We start from the raw sequence: 27,609 nt of genomic DNA, 5'->3' as shown, positions 1-27,609 counted from the left end.
GCCCTTGCTGAGAGAGTGGCCTGCAGTCATGAGGAGCAGGCTGGTGAAACTCTGCCCCCATGTGCCAGCGGCCGGTACTACAGCTCACATCCCCATACCTGAAGGAGCCTCCCCCCGGGTCATTCGGCTTGTTTTTCTGGTTTCCTGAGAGCTGTATGGTGACGCCCGCAGGGCTTTTGCCCGTCTGGATAGCCGCAGGCTTCCCTAAAGTACCTGGGAAAAAGACAAGACAGCATTATCATGAACTTGCACACCTATTTATTTTAAACCTGACGCTGTCTGGAGCTCAACCAGCTCAGCTCAGAAACATTTCACACTAAGATATCATATTTTGCAATAAAGCCTGTTTTAGAAAAAAAGATCTGCATTGTGACATTATTTTCTTGACAATTAAACACATTTTGTGACCCTGGACCACAAAACCAGTCTTAAGTGGCATGGGTATATTTTTCGTTGGGATATTAAGTAAAGATCATGTTCCATGAAGATATTTTCTACATTTCCTACTGTAAATATATCAAAACTTAATTTTTGATTAGTAATACAGTATGCATTGCTAAGAACTTAATTTGGACAACTTTAAAAGGCGATTTTCTCCATTTTTAATTTTTTTTGCACCCTCAGATTCCAGACTTTCAAATAGTTGCATCTCAGCCAAATATTGTACTATCCTAACAAACCACACATCAATGGGAAGCTTATTTATTATTAATTTATTATTTTACAAATTAAAAATGTATTCCTTAATTTAAAAAAAAAATGTACCCTTATGACTGGTTTTGTGGTTCAGGGTCATATTTGACTACAAAAGCCTCATTACTGTAGCATCTCTGGATAGTTTTTTGTAACTCACTTTTTTCTTGTTATAGATTCTCATTAATATAATACTTTATTTTTACAGTATTAACTGTATTAAATTAATTTAGCAAAAATAAAAGCCATAAAAATGAATAAATCTATAAATAAAATCACATAAATGAACATGAATCTATAAATTAAACTATAAATTATTGATTTGATCATATATGTATTTAAAATCAATGATATAAAATATTTACATTACAGAAAATACGATTTTTTTGCAATATCTTCATTGAAATCTATCGGGTAATGTCTGTAATTCTCACAGAAATATTGTCACACAGAACACATGCTTCATTTTCTTTCAAATAAAAACAAAAAATAAAATAATAATCAATAATAAATCAAAATGCATGGCAATACTTTACTTGAAACCTATTTGCATTAATGCATTATATAGGTATTCATTGTATAAATAATTGAGACTCAAGTTAAAATGCTTTAGAATATTTGCAAATTCATTGTAACATCTGAAATTGGTTGTTTATCATGTTTTAATGCATTATACACTGAATCGATACGTATTATGACTGTGGTTACAAATATTATAAGGTGCATTACAGGGCATAATTAATGCATTATATATAAAAGCTTCAAGTAAAGTGTTCCCAAAGAGATTAACAATGAATAATACTTTGTCATTTTTTCCAATTTGACTTTATGATGAAATAAAAAGTGGGCAAATTCTTGACAGTTTTCATGAAAAGCACAGAAAAAGAGAAACAGCAGGACGAGATGCCATTTTTACTGATTCTCTGCTTTTGTCTACATGCATCTCTCTGTTTTTTTTTATATTTTTCTCTCTGTCTGTCTCTATACACTCCTCAATGTGTCGACACACACACACAGTGACTGCCAGGGTGCATTTGAACGTGATTTTAAGAGGCATGTTCTTAGCCCACAGCTACAGAAGACGATATTTTTAGAAACTTTCCCCCTGAAAATCCACTTAAAGGGCTAAAATATAACAGATCAGACAAAGATGGACAGGAACAGAAAGACTCAAATCTGTATGCGCACACCTGTATGTGTGTGAGATGCAAAGCTCATAAATGAATGAATGAATAAATAAAATGGCAGTTTTAAAGGTCATCTATGTGTTGTGTTGTGTTGTGCGTCTCAGGAGTTCGCTCACCTGTTGCTCGCACCGTCTGTGTGATGACCACGGGCATCCGGATCTGACTGCCAGGACCCGCTGCCCTCTTGATACCCTACAAACACACAAAATTCACTCCTGTTTATATTGATATCTGATCAGTCTCACAGTGAGTCAATCAGTCAGTTTTGTCTATAAAATATATTTACAGTGTGGTGTGAAAAATTGTTGGCCCCCTTCCTGATATTATTTTTTATTTTTTTTGCATGTTTGTCACACTTTAATATTTCAGATCATCAAACATATTTAAATATTAATCAGAAATAACACAAGTAAACATGCAGTTTTTGAATGAAGTTTTTTTAATATGAAGGGGAAACTAAATCTAAACCCACAAGGCCCTGTGTGAAAGTGTTTGCCCCCTAAACTTAATAACTGGTTAGCCACCCTTAGCAGCAACAACTGCAATCAAGCGTTTGCCATAACTTGCAATGAGTCTGTTACAGCGCTGTGCAGGAATTTTGGCCCACTCACTCACTCACTTGGAAGAATTGTTGTAATTCAGCCACATTGGAGGGTTTTCGAGCATGAACCGCCTTTTTAAGGTCATGCCACAACATCTCAATAGGATTCAGGTCAGGACTTTGACTAGGCCACTTCAAAGTCTTCATTTTGTTTTTCTTCAGCCATTGAGAGGTGGATTTGCTGGTGTGTTTTGGATCATCTTTTTACAGTGCGGATATTGTCCTTCAGGAGTTTTTGGTAGACAGCAGAATTCATTGTTCTATTTATCACAGCAAGTCTTCCAGGTCCAGATCCAGCAAAACAGCCCCAGACTGTCACGCTACCACCCCCAGATTTTACTGTTAGTATGAGGTTCTCTTTCTGTATTTTCCCAAAAGTCTTGGGGATCATCAAGATGTGTTCTGGCAAAACTCAGACGAGCCTTTATGTTCTTTTTGCTCAGCAGCGGTTTTCGTCTTGGAACTCTGTCATGAAGGCAAGTCTCTTTCTTATGGTGGAGTCATGAACCTTAACTGAGGCAAGAGAGGCTTACAGTTCTTTAGATGTTGTTGTGGGGTCTTTTGTGACCTCTTAGATGAGTCGTCGCTTCGCTCTTGGGGTCATTTTGTTCGGCCGGCCCCTCCTGGGAAGGTTCACCACTGTTTCTCCATTTGTGGATAATGGCTCTCGCTGTGGTTCCCAAAGCTTTAAAAATGGCTTTATAACCTTTTCCAGACTGATAGATCTCAATTGCTTTCTTTCTCATTTGTTCCTGAATTTCTTTGGATCTCAACATGATGTGTAGCTTTTGAGGATCTTTTGGTGTACTTCACTTTGTCAGGCAGGTCGCATTTAAGTGATTTCTTGATTGCGAACAGGTGTGGCAGTAATCAGGCCTGGGTGTGGCTAGAGAAACTGAACTCAGGTGTGATAAACCACAGTTATGTTTTATCGGGGGTTACACAGGGCCAACAGCTTTTTACACAGGGCCTTGTGGGTTTAGATTTTTTTCCCTTCTTAAAAAAACCCTTCATTTAAAAACTGCATGTTGTGTTTACTTGTGTTATCTTTGATTAATATTTAAATTTGATGATCTGAAACATAAAAGTGTGACAAACATGCAAAAAAAAAAAAAAATCATTAAGGGGACCAACACTTTTTCACATCACTGTAAGTCACATAGTTTGAAGTAATTACACCATGTTTTCATGGAGATGAATTTGGGTGTTAATAAAATGTACATCTAGGTGTGGCTTGAAACACGCAGGCTGAATTTTGCCGAGCACAATAGAGAGAGAGAGAGGAAGAAAACAAGGTAGTGACAAAGTGAGGAGAGGGGCAAAAAACAGGAACAACACTAATAGAGGCGCTTCCATCCCCCCGTGAGTCCCTCAGTGCTGCCCTGAGCAAATCCCATCCATCCATTCCACTTTCCCTCCACCTGCATATTTCTCTGACTTGTTTTCTTGTGCCTGGACACACTGTCGCTACATTAGAGCTCAGAGCCAACAAACCTCGGGGAGGCACGGAAAACCTCTGAACGGCTACAGGACACAAACTCAGGTACTACAGGATGAAACTAACTCTCAGTCAATATTCAATCCTGTGAACATATGTCACACATAGGGCTGGACGAGAGCTTTTTCAGCCTTTTGAAGATATCCAATATAAACTACTGGGCAAAAGTTGTGGGTCAGTAAGAAATTAGTTTACAGCAAGGATGCATTCAATTGATAAAAGCATTAAAATGCTGTTCTTTTGAACTTTCTAAATATCTGTGAATTCTGAGAAATAAAATGAAAAAGCAAATCAGCATATTAGAATGAAATCTGAAGGATCATGTGACACTGAAGACTAGTGCTGAAAATTCAGATTTGATCACAGAAATAAATTACATTTGAACAGATATTCACACAGAAAACTGTTTTTTAAATTGAAATAATATTTCACCTTTTTACTGTTTTTATCATCAAATAAAAGCCTCGGTGAGCAGGAGAGATGATTTAAAATTCATAAAATAATTTTAAAAAATTTAATATATCAATTAAACAGTCATTGCCAGGTACACTTGACATATAATTAAAAAAAAAAACATTTGCTTTGCATTTAAATGAGTAACAATAGCCTTAGCAAGCTTCTAAATAAATATGATATGCAAATATGGATGGTCATCTGTTAGTAAGGTCATGGCTGTGATTATGATTTCAGAATGAGACTAATTAGTTTTAATAAAGTTCTGGGTGACTGAAGCAGGAGTTTAAAGTTGTAAACATCACAGTCACATAGTACATTAAACTCTTTTATTCATATAAGAGCAAGATGTACACTGCAGGAACATCGATCTGATGTGTGCATTATTCATCTGGAAGATGTATTTTATATGGTGTTTACAATGCATCTTTTAATACGTCAGATGCCAAGTAAACATTTATAAAATAGAGTTAAAGTCACATGGGTATATTTTTATAAATTATAAATAAAGAAGAATTCAAAATATTAATAAATACTATAAAATACTACATACTTACTATAGAAATGTGACCCTGGACCACAAAACCAGTCTTAAGTAGCACGGGTAGATTTGTAGCAATAGCCAATAATTGTTTGTATGGGTCAAAATGATCAATTTCTATTTTATGCCAAAAATCATTAGGATATTAAGACCATGTTCCATGAAGATATTTTGTAAACTTCCTACTGTATTTATAATAATATATGAAAACTTGATTTTTGATTAGTAGAAGAGATCAGATGTGCTAATACATTAGCCACATTTAAAAGCAGACTCAAAACTCATCTGTTCAGTTGTGCATTTATTGAATGAGCACTGTGCTACGTCCGAACAGATTGCATTATTTTATGTATAATCATTTTACTGTATTAATTAATTTTAAATCATTTTTTTTAATCATCTTAAATGTTCTTAAATTTTGTTTTTATTGTTGTGATTATTATAAATTTGTATGATTTTTATGCTATTATGATTTTAATTCCTTTTATGTACAGCACTTTGAATTACCATTGTGTATGAAATGCGCTATATGAATAAACTTGCCTTGCCTTGCCTAGTAATAAGCATTGCTAAGAATTTCATTTGGACAACTTTAAAGGCAATTTTCTCAATATTTTGATTTGGGTTTTTTTTTAGTATTTCAGCCAAATATTGTCCTATACAAACAAACCTACATCAATTTAAAGCTTATTTATTCAGCTTTCAGATTATGTATAAAACTCGACTTAACAAAATTGACCCTTATGACTGGTTTTGTGGTCCAGGGTCACAAATGTCTTTAAGAATGTATTTAAAGCTGCTTCTTTAAATAAGCGTATCAAATGTTAGATTTCAGATACTATTCAGATACTGTTGTTTCTGCTCAACGTTATGAATTGAAAAGTGAAAAGTGAAGCATATTTGGGAAGATGAGAGGTCAGCACATACTTGTGGCAGTACGGTGGTGCTGTTGGGCTGGTGTGGCCGCACACTCACACCCGTCTGGACCGGCGTCACGCTGGTTTTGTTGGGCTGCGGAGGCTGAATGAGAGACTGCTGGCTGTTCAGGAGAGACAGACGCAACGCAGGGAGACTTTTCTGCAAACACACACACAAAGACATGCACACAAACAGAGTTAGTCCCAAAGTATGCATTAAAAGCCAGAACAGAGTTGATTCCAATTTAGAATCAGTTGCTAAGTCGAGTATTTAAAATCAAATATGTGACCCTGGACCACAAAACCAGTCATAAGATTTATACATCATCTGAATAAATAAGCTTTCCATTGATGTATGGTTTGTTAGGCTAGGACAATAGTTGGCCGAGATACTATTATTCGAAAATCTGAAATCTGAGGGTGCAAAAAATCTAAATATTGAGAAAATCATCTTTAAAGTTGTCCAAATGAAGTTCTTAGCAATGCATATTACCAATCAAAAATTAAGCTTTGATATATTTATAATAGGAAATTTACAAAATATCTTCATGGAACATGATCTTTACTTAATATCCTAATGATTTTTGGCATAAAAGAAGAATCAATAATTTTGACCCATACAATAGATTTTTGGCTATTGCTACAAATATACCTGTGCTACTTAAGACTGGTTTTGTGGTTTTCTAGTATACTGGCACTACATAAGGAATAATTAATGAGAAGCCATTGAGTTAATGAAAAATAAAGCACACCTGAGGTGGTCAGGCAGCCATTTTTCAATAATTTAACTGACTTGAGGCAATTATTTTGTTCATTCATATCATTTCTGTACATTTAAAACAAGACGCTGCAGGTAAAACCATTGTTTTTCATTTTTTTCATTCACCCTAACCCTAACATTGAGATTTGGGCCTATTCATTTTGCTTCGATACCATGAGTTCTTTCAGATGGAAATCATCCCAATTACATAATTAAGTGTTATTTTAACTGTTTGTGTCTGCATATTTCAGTTACAGTTCATATCTTTTAAGTCCATTTTATTAAAATGAGTTTTTCCCCATTTCAGCATCACTTGTATACCACAAAACCAGTCATAAGGGTCAATGTTTTTTAACTGACTGAGATTTATACAGCATCTGAATAAATAGGGTTTCCATTGAAGTATGGTTTGTTTTCATCTGGACAATATTTGGCCTGAGTTAAAACTATTTGAAAATCTGGAATCTAAGGGTGCAAAAAATAATAATAATAGAAAAAATATTGAGAAAATCACCTTTAAAGTTGTCCAAATTATATTTATGGTAGGAAATTTACAAAATACTTGAATGTAACATGATCTTTACATAATATCCTAATGATTTTTGGCATAAAATTTGATCATTTTGACCCATACAATGTATTTTTGGCTATTGCTACAAATATACCCCAGCGACTTAAGACTGGTTTTGTGGTCCAGGGTCACATATTACAAATACTCTACTAGTAGAGACCAAAAACATCAGAAAACCAACTTTAACTTTGGAATAATGTACACTCCATTTCCAATGTATGAACTGTCATTTTTTCTCATAGAGGCCGAACGGTCCGACAAAGATCATTAACCTCAGTAATCAAAGACATCTCGCTGAGATCCCAGGCCCCGTGAGGACCCCGCAGGCTGCCGATGTCTATTTCTGGAGGATTTTGACGTAAGCGAACTAACGTCGCATGACAGCGCGGCCGCATTGGCGTGCCAGTTCGGACCGGGCAGGATGTGACACGTATTGCGCCTGGCTGGACACGTCTGCCGGCTACTGACCGCGAGGAACGCGAGCAGCGTCAGAGGAGGAGGATGCGCACGTGTTAACGTACCTTCAGGAAAGGGACCAGGTACGGCTGCGGAGACGACTTCAGCTCGGATTGTAGACGGCTGGTGAACTCCTCCGGATCGATCTTCGCGTCCTGAGAGGAGCGACAGCAGATGTTCAGATGGATATGAACGTGTATAGAGAAAAAAAACACATGCAAACCATAGGAAGAGGAGATGATTAGTGCAGGATGAAAACGAATTAACCTTTGACCTTACATGAGTCAGATTCATTTTCAAAGCACAGCTCTGCAGCTTAAAAATTGTAAAAAAAAATAAAATAAAAAAAGGACTAATATAATAGCTCATTTGACGATGCTGAGTTAAAAATATCAACTTTCCCATCACATACAGTTTTTTCACAAAATAAGAATGAAGATTTGTAATTATTTATTTATTTAAGTATTTATTTCTGTTCGAAAATATTAACTTTCCATCACATACAGTTTTTTTCACAAAATAAGAATGAAGATTTATATTTATTTATTTAGGCATTTATTTATTTCTGTTCAAAAAAATATTAACTTTCCATCACACCATCACATACAGTTTTTTTTTTTTTTACAAAATAAGAATGAAGATTTATATTTATATATTTAGGTATTTGTTTATTTCTCACATCACATACAGTGTGTTTTTTACAAAATAGAAATGCAAATTTGTAATTATTTATTTAGGTATTTATTTATTTATTTTATGTTTAAAAATATCAACTTTCCATCACATACGGTACAGTTTTTTCACAAAATAGGAATGAAGATTTGCATTTATTTGTTTATTTGTGTTTAAAAATATCAACTTTCCATCGCATACAGTTTTTTTCACGAAATGGAAATGAATATTTGTAATTACTTATTTATTTGTTTATTTTTATTCATTTATTCATTTATTTATTTACTTACTTACTTATTTGTGTGCAAAAATATATCAACTTTCCATCACATACAACACTCATGACTTACTATTTGCTGCCAACTCTTAGAGTATCATTTCATAAAAAATTATTTCATATTAATAAAAAATAGATTCTTATTTAGAGTATCATTCCGTAAGAAATAATTTCATATTTCCATATTAATAAAAATGCTAAAAAATAAAAAAAAATAAATCCATATTAATAAAAAAGACTAATCAAAGGAACAGTTCACCCAAAAATTAGAAATGAAAATATTTCTTTCTAAAGCTACTTTTTGTAAAGTCTATTTGATGCTTTTCTCATTTAACACATAACTTAATGAGTTTAACTTAATTTAAATTATCTTTTGGATTTAATTTCTGAGTCAAATTTGATGTGTGCTTAGTTTGCAATTCATTCGATTAATTAATTGCCATTTTGTGTAATTAAATAGATTTAAAAAATGTATTTCTTTAATTTACAATCTGCAGATGAGCGGAAAATATGTTCAAATACTCCATATCATGTCAAAGAAAGCTTTATAAATATTTTTTTTTTACAAAATCTATATTTTCTGTCAAGATGTGGATGCCATAAAACACACACAGATGCAGCAGGCATAACATAATGTGTTCAGAATCATTTACGCATGAAAAAATTGATCAAATGGTTGTAATCTGGCTCAGAGTCAGACGAGAATCATATGTTTGTTGCAGTTTTTCTACTAATAAAGGGAAAATACAAGACTGCGTTACCACACAAATGGATGTTGAAAGCAAATGCACCTTATTTGTAAGAAAGTGTAATGTTTAGATCAAATCAGGCACTATTTTTGGAATCAGTGCCTCAAAATGACTAATAAACAAGTATTTGATTTCATTCAGTAAACATGATGCGGGGCGGTGTAATATTCAGGATGTAAAAATAGGCTTTTCATGATAACTTTAAAAGAAAAAAGGGAACATTCTACACACTAATGATTTACAAATTCAGATGTTTCTGGATCAAAAGCATCAGACGTACCAGTAAATCCTGCACCAGCGCTTTCACGTTTCGAGACGTCTCTGGGGAAGGGGAATTATGGGACGCCAACTTGATCAGCGTCGCCAAGAAGTTCTTGCACTTCTTCACGTTCTCCTGCATCTCCTGATGAGAGAGTGAGATGCTTCATTAGTTTTAACGACATGTGGAATCAGACATCAGATCGGTGCCTCATAATGACACATCGCAGGCCGAGCCGAAGCGTGTGTCTTGATTTGGACGGCTGCTCGTGTTAGTAAACAGTTTATCCGCTTCTGACTCACACAGGCGCTCTGTTGTGCTTTTGTTGCCATAATCAGCCATCGTCGCTCACGGGTAAATAAAGTATTTTAATGAAATCCTCTAAATTCCATTTAAATGCTACAAAGCTGTCAATCATCTGAGGTTAGAGAATGTGTCAATCAAAAGTCTTTTTTAAGGCTGATGGCGTGTTAAGCTCACACAGACTGATGTCGACACTCAACTCAAATACTATTAATGAATGGGTGGTGAATTACATGCAAACATTTCCAGGCCACATTCCACCACAAAATCAGAAATAAAATGAAGCGTGGCATTATTTCATGACCAGTAAACACATTTAACATCCAGTTTTTTTTACTACAGAGGATCCTATGGAAGCCTGTTTCCGCCACTAAATAAAAAATAGAAAAAGGTAGTTGCAACTCGCAATTTTGACTTTCTTTCCAAATTGCATGATACAAACTCACAATTCTCAGAATTGTGAGATATAAACTTGCAATTCTGTGAAATAAACTGGCAACTCTGAGAAATAAACTCGCAATTGCAACTTATAAAGTCAGAATTCTGAGATATAAACTCGCAATTGCAAGTAATAAAGTCAGAACTGCGAGATATAAAATTTGCAGAGAAATAAACTTGCAATTGTGAGTTATAAAGTCAAAATTGTGAGGTATAAACTGGCAATTCTGAGAAATAAACTTGCAATTCTGAGTAATAAAGTTAGAATTCTGAGAAATAAACTCACAGTTGCAACTTATAAAGTCAGAATTGGGAGATATAAAATTTGCAATTCTGAGAAATAGACTTGCAATTCTGAGTAATAAAGCCAGAATTCTGAGATATAAACTCACAGACTGACTTTATATCTCCCAATTCTGACTTTATAAGTTGCGAAACTTATAAAGTCAGAATTGGGAGATATAAAGTCACAATTCTGACTTTTTTCTCAGAATTGTGATATGAACTTACAATTGTGTTATAAAGTCAGAATTGCAAGATAACATTTTCAATTCTGAGAAATAAAGTCAAAATTCTGAGATATAAGCTTGCAATTGTGAGTTATAAAGTCAAAATTATGAGATATAAACTGGCAATTATGAATTATAAAATCTAAATTGTGAGATATAAACTGGCAATTATGAGTTATAAAATCTAAATTGTGAGATATAAACTGGCAAATCTGAGAAATAAACTTGGAATTCTGAGTAATAAAGTCAGAATTCTGTGATAGAGACTCGCAGTTGCAACTTATAAAGTCAGAATTGCAAGGTACAAAAGTCAGAATTGGGAGATGTAAAGTCACAATTCTGACTTTTTTTTCAGAATTGTGATATGAACTCGCAATTGTGTTATAAAGTCAGAATTGTGAGATATAAAGTTTGCAATTCTGAAAAAAAAACTAGCAATTCTGAGAAATAAACTCGTAATTCTGAGAAATAAAGTCAGAATTATGAGATATAAATTCGCAATTGCAACTTATGAAGTCGAAATCGCAAGATATAAAGTCACAATTCTGACTATTTTTTCATAATTGTAATATAAACTCACAATTGTGTGTTATTAAGTCAGAATTGCAAGGTACAAAGTCACAATTAAGACTATTTTTTACAATTGTGATATAAACTCGCAATTGTGTGTTATAAAGTCAGAATTGTGAGATATTAAATATTATATATATATATATGTGTGTGTGTGTGTGTGTGTGTGTGTGTGTGTGTGTGTGTGTGTGTGTGTGTGTGTACCTGGTATTCATCACGTTGTGGGGACCAAATGTCCCCACAAGGATAGGAATACCAGTAGATTTTGACCTTGTGGGGACATTTCTCAGGTCCCCATGAGGAAACAGGCTTATAAATCATGCACAATGAGTTTTTTTGATGAAGTAAGAGTGTGCACAATCTCCTGTGAGGGCTAGGTTTAGGTGTAGGGAAGGTGTAGGGCCATAGAAAGTACGGTTTGTACAGTATAAAAACCATTACGCCTATGGAATGTCCCCATAAAACATGTAAACCCAACATGTGTGTGTGTGTGTGTGTGTGTGTGTGTGTGTGTGTGTGTGTGTGTGTGTGTGTGTGTGTGTGTGTGTGGGCATGTTTTTGTGACATATCAGGACACAAATGTGTGTAATAACATGGGTATGACATAGGTATTACAAGGAGAGGGTGACTTATGAGGACATTGCCCATGTCCCCACTTTTCAAAAGGCTTATAAATCATACAGAAAATGTTTTTTTGAGAATGTAAAGATATGCACAGTCTCCTGTGAGGGCTAGGTTTAGGTGTAGGGAAGGTGTAGGGTGATAGAAAGTACGGTTTGTACAGTATAAAAACCATTACGTCTATGGAATGTCCCCACATTTCACAAAAACAAACGTGTGTGTGTGTGTGTGTGTGTGTGTGTGTGTGTGTGTGTGTGTGTGTGTGTGTGTGTGTGTGTTTATTTTTTATTTTGAATTAACCTGTACCTGTTCTTTTCAGGTGTGATATTCAACTGGATATATAAAAGTTTTGGGTCAGTAGAATCTTTTTTTTAAATAAATTAATACTTTTATTCAGCAAGGATGCATTAAATTGATTAAAAGTTACAGTAAAGATATTTATAATGTCATAAATGATTTCTATTTCAACCCTGAAAGGAAAAATGTATCACAGTTTCCACAAAGATATTGTGCAGGACAACAGTTTTTAACATTGATAATAATCAGAAATGTTTCTTGAGCAGCAAATCAGCATAGTAGAATGATTTCTGAAGGATCATGTGACAGAAGACTGGAGTAATAATGCTGAATATTCAACTTTGATCACAGAAATAAATTACATTTTATAATATATTCACATAAAAACAGTTATTTTAAATTGTAAAAAATATTTAACATTTTTAATGTATGTTTGATCACAGAATTAAAAAAAAAGAATGGTAGTTTATGTGAACATACATGTCTGTGTTTGCATGCAGATGTGATGCCCAGATGTCAATAGGCTGGCATTCCCACATGTGTGTTTGTCTATGCATGAACGTGCTGGCAGCTGTGTGTGTGTGTGTGTGTGTGTGTGTGTGGTTCGGATGGAGCTTAACCAAGTCCTGACAGTTAACCAGGGAAGCTTGAGGGGTCCAACAGTCACTCACTTGAGCTGAGAAAAAGAATAGATAAAGAGAGCGAGAAACTTGCGGGCTTCGATACGAGAGGGCACACAGACCTGGGAGACAACCGGAGCTCCGGGGGCCGGGGCGGCTGCGCTCTGCGGGGCCAGTGGCATCTGAGTGAGGGGCCCCTGGGGGCCCAAGGCCGGCTGGACCTGCTGGGGAGCTGTCACTGCCACGGCGGCTGCCACGGGGGCCTTCTAGAGGAGGAAGGAGCAGAGACACGGAGATAAACACAAGCTGACGTCTGCCTGCCAGCAAGGCCACAGAGAACAGGAGAGACGGCCACAGCGCGCCCTGTCACATCGCGTGTCCCGAGAGAGAGCGGGACGACAGGAGCCGAGAGAGAGAGAGAGAGAGAGAGAGACAGATGGAGGAGGAGAAGAACTCAGAGCACGTGATCGCTGCACCTGACGACTCACAGTCCTCTTGGCGCTCACTCTTCATCTCTTACAGCCATGATGAGTTTTTACTGTCTGCTCTTTGTCTTTATGTAGGAAATCTAATTAAACATGACTTTATAGAGTATAGGAGTTGTTTAAATGCACATAAGACTCCAAACACATCTGATTATAAAGCAGATTTGGTTGTTGATCAGTCCGTACAGTGATCACAACAAATACTGACCAGAAAAAAAAAAAATTACAACATTTCTGGTACTTCTGCTGAAATGACAAAGAAGCTCATTTTTAAACATTTTTAGTTGTAGAAACTAGCAGTGGCAATATATCTAAATAATCAAATCAAATAATTATAATTAATTCAAGAAATCAATCTTTATGATTTTATATGGTTTGACTTAACTAATATTTTACATTAATTATTCAAATGTTTTTTATTTTATTATTTCTATGACTTTTCCAGGTTTACAAATCACACAAGTGTTGTTTTAGTATAGTATCAGTGAAATACTAAAATATATTAACTACTTAAATAATAAAATGTATTTTATTTTATTTATGTGACTTTTTCAGGTCTACAAACAAGTGTTGTTTTAGTTTATTTAGTATCTAAAAATTGTATTTAATTTATTATTTCTATGACTTTTCCTGGTCTACAAATCACTCAAGTGTTGTTTTAGTATCATTTAATATCATTTGTATCATTGAAATACTAAAATATATTACCTACTAACACAATAAAATAGTATTTTATTATTTTATTTTATTTTATATTTCTATGACTTTTCCATAGAAATGCACAATTTTTGAATGACTTTTCTAGGTCTACAAATCAAGAGTTGTTTTAGTATTATTGAAATACTAAAATATAATAACTACTAAAATCAGAAAAAAATATTTTATTTTACATTTTACTTTACATACATCCAGACATTTTTAAATGATTTTACTGAAACAGCAATTTCTGCTCACTAAACTATTTCAGAGCTTGAAAAATGTACATCATTTATAAAAATGTATTTGTATTTATTTTTTCTACGACTTTTCCAGGTCTACAAATCACACAAGTGTTGTTTTAATATTATTAGTATCAGTGAAATACTAAAATATATTAACTACTGAAATAATAAAAATGTATTTTATTTTATTTATTTATTTATTTATTTATTTTTTTTTTTTACTTTTCCTATTTCCTAAAATATTGTATTATGTAATATTTTATTTTTTTATATTATATATATTATAATTTTATTTATAATAATAATGTTAATTATATTATCATTTATTTTATTATATTTTATTTTATTTCAAGTAACAAAAATTTTGCTTTTGGCTGTTCTTTTAGTTTTAGTTAACAACAATAACACTGAATCACACTAAATTCCCTCATATATTCAGGTTTTCCAAGACTGTGTGAATCCTAGCTCTTACATAAAATGATAGTGACTGAAGAAACCAAATAAAATAAAATAAAATATTAGTTTATATCTGGATTTTCAGTTGTTTTAGATTATTTCAAAACTTTTTTTTTTTTTCTTATTTTAAATCATTTTAAGTCATCTTGAGGCCCCTTGGAAGTTTACTGAGGCCCCCTAGTTGAGAACTACTGTGTTAACAGAATACGACAATTTTATTAATAATTTGTGACAATATTCTGAATATATTGCACTGCCTCACGCGTTTCATTTTTAACATTAAATCTGAATTTTAACACAGCATTTTAAACCTGCTGTAATGCAGAATCTCCTCTGAAACTCTATGGTCAGACACAGCTGGCATTTCTACTATCTTAATGCTTACATAAACATAAGAACAACTGATGCTGATGAGTGGAAAACAGAGAGAAAGAGAGAGAGAGTAACAGGACAGGGCAGATGCTCACAGCGGGGCCGACTGCGGTGCTGGTCTGGGCCGCGGCGCTCGGTGAACTAGACTGGACCAGTTTAGTTTGAGCCGCAGGAGCGGGACGAATCGCCTGAGCGCTAACAGGAGACTGCAGAGAGGAGAGGAGCAAGAGAAAGAGAAAAGAAAGAAAGGAAGAAGAAAGCAGATTGAGAGCAGCATCACAGAAGAAAGGACGAGTCACAGAATCCAGACTTCCAGCGTCACATTTATAAGATAACATCTAGAAACTATAAGCACCTCTGATGAACAACTAGTCACTGGATGAGTAACTTTATGAAGCTTTGAAAGAGTTGATTTATAGCTTGTAGTGGACATTTTTGAGGCAATACATTATAGAGAGATGTGCATCTTAAATACTTCATTTGAGCTGTAAAGTGCATAAATCATCCAGAACTTTTTCAGGATGCAACTATTACGCCCCCAATAATTAAAAAAAAAGCATTTAAACAGTTAATACATTCTGTGAAATGCCATGTTCTCACACCTTGTTCCAAAAATCTGTCTGTAAAGGCCTATAAAACATTCAAGCCAAAGCCTTATTCAACTTGCTTGGCAAACTTTTTCTTTTTCTTGTTTAAAACTACACTTGCATGGTTTTCTTTGAACTTCAGTTCATTTTAAATCTATCCCCTGTTTGCTATCTGGAAACCGACATGATGTATAATTATTCTACAATTAATATGTCAACATTTGATGTGGATCAAAACCTTTCATCAAAGTGTTCCCACAACCAAAACAACTTTTTGGATACACTTTAAATGCTGACTACTGTATATATTGAAAGATTCAAAATTTGTACAATAATTCTAAATATATGAATGTAAAATAAAATAAAATACAATATGCGAAAATATATGATGTCTGATGAAGGTCTTGAAGTTGGCCAAAATGTCATTGTTTTTTTAGGAAATTATTTCTTTAAATATCATATATTTCCATAAATATATTGAATATATAATTTCTTATTAAATAATTTCTTAGTTTTCAAATGTTTAAATTATGTGAGATAATTATAAATATTTAAATAATGGAAATTTCAAAAATATTTAAATTATAAATATTATATATATATATATATATATATATATATATATATATATTTATTTATTTATAAAAATATGTTTCATTTAAATAAATATTTAAATTATTAAAACGTTTTAAAATATTTGAATGATATGTATATATCTTAAATATATCAAATATAAGTTCTTAGTTCTTATAAAAAATATTTATTTTTATTAAATTATTAAAAAGAGACTTTAAGTTATACACTTAGCCTAACCTATTATTATTTTCTATTTGAAATGTATAAAGTTCCTACATAAAATAATTTCTTACATCTAAAATATTCAAAATATACTAAATTCACCTTTATGTATAAAATTTATCAAAACTTATAAGAAGTTCTTTTATATAGGACATCAGATTTGTTTTTAAATATGCAGAATAATTCTTAATTATATATAAAAATATTTCTTATATAAAATAATTCTTTATTACTAAAACATTGAAAAAAATATATATATATATATTTATATATTCTATATATAATATATATCTATATTTATATATTCTATATTTATATATATTAATCTCATTTCTTATAAAAAAAAAAACATTTTCTTATTTTAAAAATATTTTTTGGACTTTTTGAGTTATATGTTCACCCAAACTTCTTATTTTTGCCTATATAAAATATTTAGTAAAGTTTATATAGTTATTATATAAATATATAAAATAATAAAAGTATAATAATAGAAATACGTTTTTTAAAATGCAAAAAAAATTACATCTTTTTTTGCATATTAAAAAAATTGCATTATATATTATATATAAAATATTAAAATATTAAAATTATTACATATATAATAATTATATTTTCTAAAATATTCAAAATAGCTATTAAAAAAACAAATAGCTATTATACGTAATTAAATGCAATATTCCATGCAATACATAATAATCATTATTTCTTGTGATTTTCAGGTGAATTACAACCTGGTGTTCATGACCGAAATCATCCTCACTGCAGACCCTGATATCATAGTGTCTAGAGGGGCAAACACGGGTGAAAAACCCTCCTCTGAGGGGCAACACTGTGATGTGATGGGCTCAATAATCACGTGAGCGGGCGCAGAGCCCTGGACACAAACTGAGACGCGCCGCTGCGGCCCGAGACGAGGCACCGAGCCACAGTTTAACAGCTCTGAGGACGAGGCCACTGCCAACACACGCTCTCTCCTCACAGATGCTCGTCTCAGGGCCCCTACAGAGAGAGCGGCGCCCGAGGGCCCCTGAGACGCGGAAGAGCTCGGGGCCGCACACATGCACACGCACACTGACGGCGATGCCACAGAACGAGTCTCTCGCTCAGTGCTGAAAGTTGAGTTCGCGTTTACAGCGATCAGGCAGTTGGAGGATAAATGATTAAACGCATTCGGAGGGAAAGAGGAACGTCTTCCGCCGCAGAGAAGCGGAGAATGACTGACAGCAGGATGAAGGGAGACGCCGGGGAATATAAACCCTCACCTCACAAACACAACACTCACTGTCCTTAACAAGAGTTTAGCAGGGAAACACGTTACCGCAGTAAACTGAGATACTTCATTGTGAATTACTGCAAAATTACTACAATAAAACTGCTGCAACAAGTATTACTCATGCACCGCAACCACTAAAACTAAAAGGATTAGTAATAATAACTAATTATGATATTTTACACTGTATAAACGTCTAGAGGCACAAAATCAAAAATAAGCCTATAGCATAATCATTTTAATTTTAATGCTCTAGCTTTCTAATAAACCTGTCATTGTGTACTACGAATATTATTGGCTCTGTGACAAATTGCCTTTGATGCTTTGGAAGCATCTGCTAAATGCATACACGTACATGCATTGCAAATGTAAAAACATACTAATGTTCTATACATCAGAAATTAAATGTTTTGTTATTTGCAATTTATAAATGTTTGAATGGCCTGGTTTATTATAACATCAGTGTTGAGTTACATTTAGCCATCAATAAATGCAAATATCTGGCGCCATCTGGTGGCAATGAGTGAACATTACATTCTCAAACACTATATTACTCAAACAACTCTGATATGTGACCCTGGACCACAAAGCCAGTCATAAGGATCATTTTTGAGGTTTAAGCTGAATACATAAGCTTTCCACTGATGTATGGTTTGTAAAGATAGGACAATATTTGGCCGAGATACAACTATTTGAAAATCTGAGGGTGCAAAAAAGTCTAAATAGTGAGAAAATTGCCTTTAAAGTTGTCCAAGTAAAGTTCTTATAGATGCATATTATCAATCTAAATTAAGTTTTGATATATTTACGGTGGGAAATTTAGAAAATATCTTAACAGAACATGATATTTACTTAATATTCTAATGATTTTTTGGCATAAAAGAAAAATGTATCATTTTGACCCATACAATGTATTGTATATCTGTGCGACTTACGACTAGCTTTCATGAAGATATTTTGTATATATTTTCTACCATAAATATATCAAAACTAAATTTGATTAGTAATATTGCAAAGCATTGCTAAGAACTGCATTTGTACAACTTGAACAAAAAGGTGATTTTCTCTCTTCTTCTTTTTTTTTTTTCCAAATAGATTTTCAAATAGTTGTATCTCGGCCAAATATTGTAATATCCTAACATTTATTTAGGACATAATTGACATTATGACTTGAATATTCTGAACAATGATATTAATATGTACAAAGAAAAACAGCAAAGACCAGCAAAATGGATTTCACCATTGTACTTATTCATGTTTAAGATCACTGTAAAGAAGAATTAAACTATTAAAAGAGATAATGTAGTGTTTAATTTACACAACACTGAAGGAAAAGTGTTCTTTTTGCTTGTAAATCTGAAGAAATTAATTAATTATTTTGAAGTCTCGGCTTAGCTCAGGATGTAGTGACTAAAGCAGACCACTAGATGTCAGCAGTGAATCTCGTGAACATTCATCCATCAATGCTGACAAAACTCTGGATCTGTAAGTATTGAACAGAACAAAAAAGAATTTAGAAGGATTAATAGTGTACAGATGGTCAATGTGAAAATAATTTTTGTGCACTGAAAATACAAAAAAATGTGCTGAAAATACTGACACTTGACTCAAGTTTATGACTTGTTAATGTCTTTTATATTTACAAATGGGTTTCAGAAAACGATGCATGTTTATCAAAAGCATGTTTGACAGGAAACACTCAGTTTGTTCTGTTTTGTTTATGAAGTTAAGATTGTTTTTAATAGCATATAAAATGAATTACCATGTATTTAGATTACAGTTTTAACGGTTTTTAACAAACAAACTGATAAACCTAATGTGATGCATATTTGTCAGTCTTACATAAGTTTTGTCAGCTTACATAATAGGTTACTATTAACTATTTTCATTTGATATTATTTAAAAAAATTAAATTCTGTCATTAATTACAGACCCAAGAGTCGTTCCAAACCCGTAAGACCTTTGTTCGTCTTCGGAACACAAATGAAAATAGATATTTTGTTAAATCCCTCACAGACAGCAAGGGTCTTACTACTTTAAAGGCCCAGAAAGGTACCAAGAACGCTGACAAAATACATCAATAGTTCAACTGTAATTTTCCTTTTTTCCTTTCCTAATTTTATGAAGCTACAAGTATATTTTTAATTGCACAAAAAAACGAAAAACTTTTTTCCACAGACAATTTTGGAGAGTACTACGACACATGCTGTGTTTATTAAGTTGTTATTTTACTTTTTTCTCACAAAAAGTATTTTCATAGCTTCATAAAATTACGGTTGAACCACTGATGTGACTATTTTGTCGATGTTCTTGGTACCTTTCTGGACCCTTGCTGTCTACTGAGGGTCAGAAAGCTCTCAGATTTCATCCAAAATAACTTAATTTGTGTTCCCGAAGTTCATATGGGTTTGGAATGAAATGAGGGTGAGAAATTGATAACAGAATTTCCATTTTTGGGTGAACTAATAAATATCATTCAACATTTTCAAAATGCAATTGTTTAGAACCTGCACAAATCTGTTCATTGTGAAAAAATACATTTATTCAGTAAGAAAGCATGAACATGGTTCAAATACAGCTAGTAGTGGAACAAGCTATATATATTGATTAACTTCAAATGCATGAATGGACAAATATATAAACATGGTTATTGTGCATTTAAAATGCATTCAGCTGATTTGTATGTTTATTAGTTTGTTCATGTAAAGGCTGTGGGATCTAAATTGATGGAAATTTTATATGCAATTCAAATACACAAATATTTATGCATGATTGTATTTGAATCAGTGCTTCTGAATGTGTTTCTCATGGACTTCACAAAAGCGTTTTCTGCTCACTGCGTGGAAATCAAATCAGGTAAGTTGAATTTCACAGACATTCCTGCATCTGTGGACAGGTTATTATTAACATATCAAATCATCTTTCATGGGACTCTGAAGAAGCGTCATATCGAGAGTGAGTTTAGTGATCACAATATGAATATCATCACTCACTTTCACTCCTGTGTGTCTTGATTTCATCACTAAGCGATGAAGATTTCACAAAATTTGGCTTTTTGACAGCAGTAACCAAAGTTACCGTCTCACTGTGTTTACTAAAGATGATTTGATTACATTTATTAGTGAAATCATAATTAGTTCAAATGTGCTCGGTGACCCCTGAGAGACCTCTGGTGACCCCTAGTGGGGGTCATGACCAGGGTTATTAGATTGCTAAAACTAAAACATTTAAAAAATCACTAATTGACTGACATTAGAACTTTTTCAGCTAGTTTCTAAAACATAGTTTGATGTACTTAATGTACTAAAACAACTAAAACTGAGATAAAATGAATTAAAACTATACCAGAAATATTTTTTAACTATTAAAAATGGCAAAAACATACAACTAAATTACTACAACTTTAACTAAGATTAAAAAAGAAAATATAAAAATAAAATATAAAAACTGTACCACGCCACCGGATCATCGTGATATTTTCCTTTCATCAAAGGTACATTTGTAAATAACAAAGAGAGAGATTTAAAATGTATGATCTTGACTTTCAGTTTTAGGGGAAATAACTTTTCAATCAGCAAAAGCAAGCAAACGGATCTTTAATTTGTAGAGGCGCTTGTTCAATCTCTCAGCAGATGTTTTATATCAGTGACACAGAAACATTTTGCAATATTGCCTTTGCAAAAATAATAAAAGAGTATTAAATAAAAAAGGTTTGATGAAAAGCATCCGGTCTGACTTCAAACAGCTTGATGTCATTTACAGCAGCAGGTTTGGAAAAAATGTGGTTTTTGAGTTTCAGAAATCACATTTGAAAAAGCTCATCTGTGCATCAGATTACTGTGTGGCTCTAAAGCATTATGGGCTGTACCTGTGGGGTCGTGACCCTGAATGTGGCCACGCTGGTGGGTGTGGAGGGTCGTGGTGAGATGCTGTTCTGGGCCTGAGCTTGAGCCAGAGCTTGCTGAGGAACCATCACCAGCTGACCCATCTCCGTCCGGACCAGAACCATGCCTGAAACACACACAAACAACACAAAAGTTGTTCAACTCTGAAAGGCATCACTGAAATACATCCATGCTTCATAAAAAGTTACGATCAACAGATTCTTCTGAAAGCAAAACTGTGAATAATTTAATTTCTTGCATATGTCTATCTGATGTCTTTAAGTGAATGCATTTCCCTAAAGATCACATTCATTTTAGATCACATTCAATAAAAAAAAAAATATTTAACAAAAGTATCACAAGAAGCATCATCAATGCATGAAACATAAAAAGTTACAATCAATCAACAGATGAAACTTTGGATTTTTCTGTAAGCAAAATTATACAAATTTAAATCAGATTCTGACTAATTATTATATTTGGCATATGTCTGTCTGATGTTTTTATCTTACCAAAATGATAAATGAAAAATATCATTTGAGTAAATAAGACATACTTTTACTAAGCTGTCATTGTGTATAGAAACATTCTCTCTTTTAAACCTCATTTGTCCATTCTAATATTATTCATGCAGATTTATTATCATTTAAAAGACTAAATGCAATACTGTACTGTCATTTGTCACACCACAGGGCTATAGAAACTGAAAGAATTGGTGAAAACTTGAGAAAAAGAAATGGTCAACTGTTACAGGACCTGAAAAATACACTACAATATTTATACTGATTGTTTTACTTTTTAAATGCTGTTAAAAATGCATGGAAAATTCTTATGATTAAAATATGTTTTTTTTCTTCTTATGTATTCTAATTATTCTATGATGATCTTTAAATACTTGTATGTGAAGAAAAATGTATTACTACTACTATTAGTACTATATAAATATATTTTCCTTTGGCATGCTAAAGTAAAGGACCCATCTAAGCTGCACTACAAACATTCAGAGTGTTGTAGGATGTTTAGGTGTCTTAAACAGAGCGGTTGTTCTTATAAAACAAAACCACCGACCCGTTTAACCGCAGATCAGTGATTACACACACAATTAAACTCAGTTTTCGCCATCAAATCTGATATTACTGTGAAATACTGATCAGAGTTCAGATAAAGTTCAAATTTCACTGGTTTCATCAACTCATGCTTGAATGCATTCAGTCCGAGAGTGAAAAGGCAACAGGTGAATCTGACTTTTTTTTTACTGACAGAAAGTGCAAAATTACCTGCTGATTCACAATGAATCATTCTTCATCATTAAAAAAAAAAAGATTTCTCTTTGCTGGACTTGAAACTGTCACCTGTGAACAGTGTGTTTTGCAAGATATCACTTTTTGTTCTAGTTTCTGCTCATTACTGACTCCAAAATGACTCAGTTTGTGCATCATCACCATCAAACTCATCCCTCATCATCCAAATGAATTAACTGTAAATTTCATCTACACCAAATAGTTCACATTTAGACTCCATGTGTTTACTCAATTATATATAAATTCATCTTTAGATGTTACTGATGTTACATTAAAAGATCTTCAGATCAGGGTGTTTATTTCTGGCTTCTTTAAAGCAGCAAATTATCAATGCTGCAGCTCCAGAGAGCATTTGATTAATGCACAAATGCAATTACTTACATCAATATCATTCGGTGTGAGGTTTATTTACATTATACTGAAAACATAATTCATAGTAAATAAAGTACTTGGAGACTTGGGTCACACTTTAAAGTGTTTGAGTGTCACTATATTATATACAAAATATTATATGACATAAAATATCAAAGTAAGCATCTGCCTGATGTACAGTATATGGATTTCTCTAAGCATAATGATAATAATGAAATGAAAGCTAGCACTTGAGTAAATGACATGAAATATTTTAAGCATCATCTATTTTAAATCATGTTTGCTCATTCTTTTGTAATTATTATATTGTTATACATTTTTTATTGTACCTGTTTTCAGTATTTTATGATTAAGAAAGACAGCGCAGACACACTTCTCAAGCAAAAACTTTGAAATGTCATTTCTGAGAAAAAAACACTCATAAAGACACTTTTACATATTTAGAAGTGTCACTTTAGTGTCTAAATACTTTTTGAGGCAACTGAATATACTTATTTAGCAATTTATTTGATATTAGGCAAATAAACTTAAAAATAAATAGCCTTACAAAAGTTCAACTTAAAGTGGCTCAGGCCATAAAACACTTTCTGATTCTTAATGGAAGCGTTTACACTTGCAGTCAAATGTTTAGACATACTTGACAGAATTTGTTTATCACGATGTCGAAAAAAAAAAACGCTTCTGCTAAACGCTTGAAATTAGTCTTGTGGACATTTATGAATTTTGCCTGCATATGCACTTCATTGAAAGCAGTTAGTGAAGGAAGAGCATCAACAAGTGCTCATTACACTTTTAAGAGCATACCAGAATGAAGTTGGTTGATGGATGTTCAGAATGACAAACGAGAAGCTCAACTATGAGAGTTTACATTTGCATCACGTTTTGCTCACTATCATTCCCAGACTGTGTTATATTAGTTATATGAGTGTTATATTAGAGTTTGCATCACTGTACTGTCATTCCAACATGTGGAAGAGAGTCAGAATAGAGTAGGGAGCGCACATCAAACACTAGTAAGTCAGATGTACCTGGTGGGATGGTGAATCCGGGCGGCAGCTGTATAGTAGTTTGTTGCTGCGGTGGTCTGACAATCAGCTGCGGGGTTACGACCCTCTGCTGCGCAGGCGGCTGCGTCTGCGCAGGTCTGATGACCGGAGCCGCACTGACACTGACAGCGGGTTTGACAGGCGCTGCTGCGGCCGCTGCGGGGGGCGCCGAGGTCGCCGAGGGTTTCGCGTTGTTCCCAGGCGCGTCCGCGGGTGCTTTGCTGTGGTTGACCTGCGCGCCCGCCGCTCCGACCCGCGTGCCCTGCTGGACCAGTGCGGACACGGACGTGCCGTTTCCATTCTGCGCGATGCTGGCGATGATGTGACGCGGGAGTCGGTGCAGCGCGATGGTGGGCGTCCCGCGGTCCAGCGCGATCGCCTGCGGGTTGCTGGACACGGTGAAAGTCGTGCCGCTCGGGCTGGAGGTGCTGGGTGATGCTGATGCTGCGCCGCCTCCGTTGCCGTTGAGACTGTGGGGTGCTGCGGAGCGCAGCGAGCGCGTATTCCCCTGGTGCTTCTTGCGGGTGTCCCTGGGGCTCTCACCTTTGTTGCCCGGTGCAGGAGCGTCGGATGCTGCTGCTGCTGCCGCCGCAGCCGTAGTGATGATGATGATGCTGCCATGTGACTTCAGAGGGCTCTCCTTCTCCAGGGCTTTGGCGTGCTTCTCCAGGCTGGCGTCTTTCGGGTCGGAATCCGGGTTGCGCGCAGCTTTCCGCGCGTTCTGCTGCTGCTGTGCTTGTTGTTGTGGTTCTGATGGAGAGTCTACAGGAGCAGGCAGCTGCGCTGTTCCTCCTGCCTGCTGCTGCTGCTGCTGCTTCGCGATGCCCGGGCGCGCGTTTTCGGGCTGCGCGGCGGGCAGCTCGCTCTGGCCCACCAGCTGAGACTCCAGCGAGCCCACTAGATCGCTCACGGCTTTCTCGTCCACCTCGGAGAAGAGCATGTCTTCCAGAGGGTCGGAGGCGCCCGCCATGTTCGCTCTGTGTGTGATGGGCTGTCTGCTGGTGCGCGTCCACGAGCGCGAGTGCGCAGTCGTGTTACTATGGCATTGTGGGAATGGATGTGACGTCAGAGGGCCAAAACCAAACAGTTGTCCCCCTGTTACAACTCAAGGCGGTCGAGGATACACGAGTTTGGAGGGAGCGCAAATAGATAGAGATAGATAAATAGATAGATAGATTTTAAAATGATTTAGAAACGCTGTTCTTTGTTGTACGAAAGTGGAAACTAAAATCAGGTTTCTGGATTCAGAAACCAATCTACACTACAGGTCAAAAGTTATTGAACTGTAAGATTTTGAATGTTTTTTAAGTCTCTTCTCCTCACCAAGCCTGCATTTATTTGATCCAATGTCCACAAAAATAATTTTACAATTTAAAATAACTGCTTTCTATTTGAATATATTTCAAAATGTAATTTATTCCTGTGATTTCAAAGCTGATTTTTTTAGCATCATTACTCCAGTCACACGATCATTCAGAAATCATTCAGATATTCTGATTTGCTGCTCAAAAAACATTTATTATTATTATTATTATGTTGAAAACAGCTGAGCAGTTTTTTTTTTCAGGTTACTTTAATGAATAGAAAGTTCAGAAGAACAGCATTTATCAAAAACAGAAATCTTTTGTAACATTATAAATGTCTTTATCATCACTTTTGACCAATTTAATCCTTGCTAAATAAAATTATTCATTTCTTTCCCGAAAAAAAAAATACTGTGATGTTTTGAAATTTATATGAAATAGAAATCTTTTGTAATATTATAAATGATAAATTTTGATCAATTTAAAGCATCCTTTTGATAATAATAAAAATATTGATAATACTACTAATAATAAAATGTTTCTTGAGCAAATCAGCGTATTAGAATGATTTCTGAAGTATTATGTGACACTGAAGATGAAAATTATGCAGAAAATTAAGATTTGATCACAGAAATAAATTACATTTTAAAATATATTAAAATAGAAAGGAGTTATTTTAAATAGTAAAAATATTTCACAGTATTACTGTTTTTGCTGTGTTTTGGATCAAATAAATGACAATAAAAACATTAAAAATCTTACTGTTCAAAAACTTTTGACTGGTAGTGTATAATGTATAAGAAAGCAATTAACATTCAATAAAAGATGCACAAAATGATGCAAATGTTTAAATAGAAAGCAGTTATTTTAAATACTACACATTAAATAGTTTAAATATAACTGCTTTTGCTGTATTTTTGGATCAAATGCAGGCTTGGTGAGCAAAAGAGAAATCTTTAAAAAAACATCACAAATCTTACTGTTCAAAAACTTTTGACTGGTAGTTTATAAATAATGTTTTTGTGATGTTTTGAAACATAACAGACCAGAAAACTTTGAACAAACATTCCATCAATGTTCATAATTTAGAGAGAACCTTGCGAGAACGTTCCCGTTAGCTGTGTCCATACTGCAAGAGAAACAGAATAAGGTTATTTCAAAGTAAAAAAGGCAGAAAGAGTTGCATATATTACAATTTTAATTATAGTAGATAGGTTTATGAACATTTCAGATATCAAATCATGCAAATTCAATACTTGACATTATTAAACTATAAACCGTGTTATGCATAGTTATTGCTCTGATGTTTCAGTGTACAGTGTATTTATGATTAAATAATCCTTCAGTTCTGCTGTTGGTAATCTGACGTGCCAGATATGTAATTGTAAAATTGTAAAATATTTTTACTATTTAAAATAACTGTTTTCTATTTGAACATATTTCAAAATGTAATTTATTCCTGTGATTTCAATGCTGAATTTTCAGCATCATTACTCCAGTCACATGATCCTTCAGACATCATTTTAATATTTTGATTTGCTGCTCAAAAAACATTTATTATTATTATGTTGAAAACCGCTGAGTAGAATTTTTCCAGGTTTCTTTGATGAACAGAAAGTTTAGAAGAACAGCATTTATCTGAAATAGAATATTTTGTAACATTATAAATGTCTTTATCATCACTTTTGACCAATTTAAACCATCCTCGCTAAATAAAAGTATTAATTTCTATAATTTCTTTCCCGAAAAAAATAAAATACTGACTCCAAGCTTTTGAATGATATAGTGTATATTACAAAAG

General features: G+C 34.0%; 1 protein-coding gene across 1 annotated transcript in view; it reads right to left on the bottom strand.

Moving 5' to 3' along the window:
• The window catches only part of LOC141345395 (uncharacterized), a 27,156-nt gene extending 1,682 nt beyond the window's left edge, over positions 1–25,474 (bottom strand). Inside the window, exons 1-9 of the mRNA XM_073850248.1 lie at positions 24,487–25,474; positions 21,770–21,912; positions 15,342–15,452; positions 13,115–13,258; positions 9,656–9,778; positions 7,743–7,832; positions 5,901–6,050; positions 1,997–2,072; positions 89–213 (exon numbers count right to left, since the gene is read on the bottom strand). Of these exons, the coding sequence (XP_073706349.1) occupies positions 89–213; positions 1,997–2,072; positions 5,901–6,050; positions 7,743–7,832; positions 9,656–9,778; positions 13,115–13,258; positions 15,342–15,452; positions 21,770–21,912; positions 24,487–25,474 (1,950 nt within the window). The remainder of the gene's footprint in view (positions 1–88; positions 214–1,996; positions 2,073–5,900; positions 6,051–7,742; positions 7,833–9,655; positions 9,779–13,114; positions 13,259–15,341; positions 15,453–21,769; positions 21,913–24,486) is intronic.
• Positions 25,475–27,609: the final 2,135 nt, after the last annotated feature.

The sequence above is a fragment of the Garra rufa genome, chromosome 11 (genome assembly GCF_049309525.1).
Source record: "Garra rufa chromosome 11, GarRuf1.0, whole genome shotgun sequence".
NCBI lineage: Eukaryota > Metazoa > Chordata > Actinopteri > Cypriniformes > Cyprinidae > Garra > Garra rufa.
This window is presented reverse-complemented; position numbering and strand designations above follow the sequence as displayed.